General features: G+C 64.0%; 1 protein-coding gene across 3 annotated transcripts; it reads left to right on the forward strand.

Moving 5' to 3' along the window:
- Positions 1–477: 477 nt before the first annotated feature.
- On the forward strand, positions 478–4,038 carry GPIHBP1 (glycosylphosphatidylinositol anchored high density lipoprotein binding protein 1). 3 transcript variants are annotated; one of them, XM_037732422.1, is made up of 6 exons: positions 478–1,078; positions 1,568–1,673; positions 2,097–2,222; positions 3,215–3,328; positions 3,460–3,729; positions 3,956–4,038. In XM_037732422.1, the coding sequence occupies exons 2-5, from the start codon at positions 1,622–1,624 to the stop codon at positions 3,717–3,719; spliced, it is 552 nt and encodes a 183-aa protein (XP_037588350.1). In that variant the 5' UTR covers positions 478–1,078; positions 1,568–1,621; the 3' UTR covers positions 3,720–3,729; positions 3,956–4,038. The 3 variants fall into 3 exon arrangements, with proteins under 3 accessions (XP_037588350.1, XP_017366985.1, XP_037588351.1); XM_017511496.2 differs by lacking the exon at positions 3,956–4,038 and having other exon boundaries at positions 3,460–3,810; XM_037732423.1 differs by lacking the exon at positions 3,956–4,038 and having other exon boundaries at positions 3,499–3,810.
- Positions 4,039–4,380: the final 342 nt, after the last annotated feature.

Below are 4,380 nucleotides of genomic sequence, written 5' to 3' on the forward strand. Positions count from 1 at the left end.
AGGGAGGCGGGGCAGTGGGATAGGCGGGCCGAGAGCCAGAAGGTGCTGGAAGGCAGGTTGGGGTGAGACCACAGGCGACGGGCGGGGCTGGGCTGGGCTGGGGGGTGGTGCCAGGTATGAAGAGAATGGGGCCTGTGGGGTGTGTCCGCATGAGCACCGCTATGGGCGACCCTGACTTGGAAAGTGGCCTTGCAGCCTTGGACTGGGAGGGGCTGGACCCTGGGTGGGTGCCCTTAGAGTGGAAAGAATGACAGGTTCGAGATGAATGAAGGACAGATGTTTGACTCAGTGGCTGAGACATCAGAGACAAGCGTTCCCAGCCTCAGGCGCTGTCCTAAGCCCAGCAAGTCACCTCATCCCATGTAGGAGCTGAAGCCCGGGAAACCCAAAGGGATAGTCCAGTACCCAGAACCAGGGGAAGGAAGAGCCCGGTCTTAAACACAGGCAGCTCATTCCAGAACCAACTCAACTTCCGTTACAGGTGGCTGGCCAGAAAATGCCCCACCCCACCCGTTGAAAGTTGGGGAAACTGAGGTCTCAGAAGGCGAACACAATCCTGGAGCACAGGGACCTCCAGGGACCCCCAGCAGGGGCTTAGGGAGAAGGAGGGGATGAGGCTGGAGTCCCCAGGCCAGAGGGGTGTGGATGGCCCAAGCTCCAAAGCACACAGATGTTCAGGCTTGACCCTGGCTCCGGGCTTCCGTCCAACCCTGGCCGCTGCCCCACCCCTCTGCTGCACTGGGGAGAGGGGCAGCTCAGAGCCCTCTGCATCCTCCCCTAGGGGCTCTGCATCCGCTTTGGTGGAGGGGGTTGGTTCGGGGAGAGGCCTCGAGGTGCCAAGCCTCTCCCAGAGCAGCCGTCTCTCACAGAAGGGCAGAAGGCAGGTGAGGCTGATGGCTTTCCCAGCTGGAGGCCGAGGAAGCAGGCTCAGCAGCTCTGGAAAGCTCTCCACAGGACACAAGCAGGAACAGCACTGCAGACAGAGGGAACAGCAGGGGCAAAGAATGGAGGTGGCAGTGAGGGACAGCCAGGAGGCCTCGGGCCCAGCAAGCACACTGCTGAGTGGGGTGAGGAGGAGGTGAACACACAGGCTTAGCTTGAGGGCATTGACTGTATTTTTATTTAAACACTCTTAAAAGGGCCTGGGTGGGATTGGCTCTGGGATGAAGATGCTTGACCAGTGATTGGCAAATAGAGGGTCTGTGACCCAAGCTTTGGCTGTGGAGCCCAGACATGGGGTTGGGGGTGTCAGGCATGGCCCAATCCGAGGCGAGACTCCCTGTCCTGCCCTGCAGGGCCGAGGCACTGAGCAGCAAGCCAGGGCAGGACCAGCAGCTCCTGTGGCCAGCACCACATTCGGCCGCCACAGTACAGGTGCACAGGACGCTCCAAGGCCAACCACAATGACTTCTCCTTCCCCTCCGGCCCCAGAGGTCCTGGAGGGAAACGACAGTCCCTGGCCTGGCGCCTGGAGCTGGGGACCAGTGTGAGGCCCATTGTTTGAGGCTGGAGCTGGTGGGGGCCACTGGGGAGCCCCCGGCAATGCCCTTCATCCCACTTACCGCAGCTCCAGAGCCCCACACAAGGACTCAGAGTCAGGGACACAGCAGCGTCCGGCGAGATGAAGGCGCTCGGACCTGTCCTGCTTGTCCTGCTGCTATGCGGGCGGCCAGGTACGGAGCAAAGGGTAACCCTGTGGTGGGGGGCAGCGGGCGCAGTCCCGGAGCACAGGGACCCACAGCAGGGGCTTAGGGAGAAGGAGGGGATGAGGCTGGAGCCCCCAGGCCAGAGGGGCATGGATGGAAACTGGCCTGGGCCCCCGAGAGTCCCCAAATATCTGTGGCCCTATTTACATGGGGTGTGAGGAGGGGCTATCATAAAGCGCCAGCCCACAGCAGCTGCTGTTGTAACGCCAATGCCAGGGCACGCTTGGCTGCAGGACAGTGAACAGGGTGTGCGGGGGACAGAGGTGACACCAGGTAGGCTGCCCTGAGGCCTGAGGGGGGGGCCAAGGAGTAGGGGGCACGACACTTGCCCAGAGCTGGCATCCCAAGTATCTGGGTAGCTGAGGCTTACGAGCATTTTTGCACGGCCAGGGAGAGGGCAGGCACAGCAGAAGGAAGAGGAGGAGGATGACGACTACAGGCCAGATGGCTACGACGAGGAGGATGAGGACGAGGTGGAAGAGGAGACCAACAGGCTCCCTGGTGGCAGGGACAGAGGTACGGCCACCCAGCCCCAGGGCCCTGCTCTGCCTGGAGCGTTCTGGGCAGGGCTGCGATGGAAGCCAATAGACCAAAGCCCTGCGGTGAGCTTGCCTCCAGCAGAGTGGGGAGCACTCAGCGCACCCCTCACTTCTCCCAGTCACCATACACTCAGTTGCCTTCCAGAGTCGGGAACAGGGGAAGAAGCCACCAACTGGGAGGGTGAGTGGTGTCAGGATGCAGAGGTTAAACAGTTCACCCGGCAGAGAAGGGCTCAGTGGGGCCCAGGGTGGAGACAGCAGGTGCAGGGGCCCCAGGGTTGGGTTCAGTTTGGTGGGGCAGAGAGAGCAGCAGGGTGGGCCGCCCTGTGCAGGGGAGGGCTGGGCTGGCTGCTGCAGGCTGGGGAGCCAGGGAAGCGCTGAAAGCTAGTAAGAGCCCACCCTCAGCGCCCACTCGCACGCCCCCTACGCAGTGGGGCCACCCTCTGCTTCCTCCCATCCGAAGAACAAAGCAGAGCAAGTCGCCGCATCCAACCCGCTGCCGGCCCCTCAAGCTGGGGCTCCCAGCATGCCCCACCACACCCAGCCCACCCCCGCCCCCAGGGCCCCCAGGCCTGCCCTCAGTCCAAGCCCCAACCCACACACCCACGAGGTGTCTGCTGTGAGGTCCTCTTCTGCCAGGCCCGGTGCTCCCGGAGGCAGGACTGAGTCAGACTCACCGCCAGGTCTTCCGTCCCACAGCAGGAGCCTGGGCAGGACTGTCACAGGAGCTGAGTGGTGACGGGAAGTTCATCCTTCCTGGCCCGAAATCCCTCACCCCTGAACACACAGGCTCACGCACATAGCACAGCTCCCAGGGCCAAGCTGGGGTCACCAGCCCGTCTAAGCAGCGGGTACCGAAGTCTCAGCAGGCTAGGCTTTGGGGGCACAGCTGAGAATGAGGAGGTGGACAGGGGTGTGGGAGGAGACCCAGGGGGACCCAGCCTTGGCCTGAGCCCAGCTCGTCCACAGTGCTGCTGCGGTGCTACACCTGCCAGTCCCTGCCCAGGGACGAACACTGTAACCTGACGCAGAACTGCTGGCATGGCCAGACCTGCACCACCCTCATTGCCCACGGGAACACAGGTAAGTGGGCGTGGAGCCCCAGCACATGCACCCCCAGGCAGTGGGAAAGCCGAGGGCCCTAACAGAGCCCTGCAGAGCCACCTCGGAGGCCCTGCCCAGCCTCAGCCCCTGTTCCCCACTCCCCTCCCCAGAGTCAGGCCTCCTGACCACCCACTCCACCTGGTGTACAGACAGCTGCCAGCCCTTCAACAAGACGGTCAAGGGGACCCAGATGACCATGACCTGCTGCCAGTCCAGCCTGTGCAACGTCCCGCCCTGGCAGAGCTCCCGAGTCCAGGACCCACTGGGCAAGGAGGCAGGCAGCCCCCGGGACAGCTCCAAAACTGTGGGCACGGCCCTCCTGCTCACCCTCCTCGCCGGCCTTGGTGCAATAGAGGCTGGGAGACCCTGACCCACCCCAGGAGACCCTGACCACAGCCCTCCCCACCCCAGGAGACCCTGACCACGGCCCTCGCCACCCCTGGGAGACCCTGACCGCGGCCCTCCCCACCCCCAAGAGACCCTGACCACGGCCCCTCACCACCCCCGGGAGAACCTGACCATGGCCCCTCCCCAACCCCAAAAGACCCTCACCACAGCCCCTCCCCACCCCTGGGAGACCCTGACCGTGGCCCTCCCCACCCCCAAGAGACCCTGACCACGGCCCCTCGCCACCCCCAGGAGAACCTGACCACAGCCCCTCCCCAACCCCAAGAGACCCTCACCACAGCCCCTCCCCACCTCTGAGAGACCCTGACTCACAGCCCTCCTCACCCCCGGAAACCCTGACCACGGCCCTTCCCAACCCCAAGAGACCCTTGACCCATGGCCTCTCCCTACCCCGAGCCCACCTGACTCACCCCCGGCCCAGCCAGCACTCTGTCTGGTACCTGCCCCTCCTGCCCCTGCGCCAGCTTTGGAGAATGAATTTGGAGGGTCTTGGGCGATCCAGCCATCACAGGCCCCCCTGCCCGGTTGCTTCCTCTGTTCCTGGCTTCCTCTGTTCCTGTGAGCATCAGAACGGCAGCACGTGGGCACTAGGTCCAGGCCTTGGCCACCATGCCCCAAGACCT

Source organism: Cebus imitator, unplaced genomic scaffold, assembly GCF_001604975.1.
Source record: "Cebus imitator isolate Cc_AM_T3 unplaced genomic scaffold, Cebus_imitator-1.0 Scaffold449, whole genome shotgun sequence".
Taxonomy (NCBI): Eukaryota; Metazoa; Chordata; class Mammalia; order Primates; family Cebidae; genus Cebus; species Cebus imitator.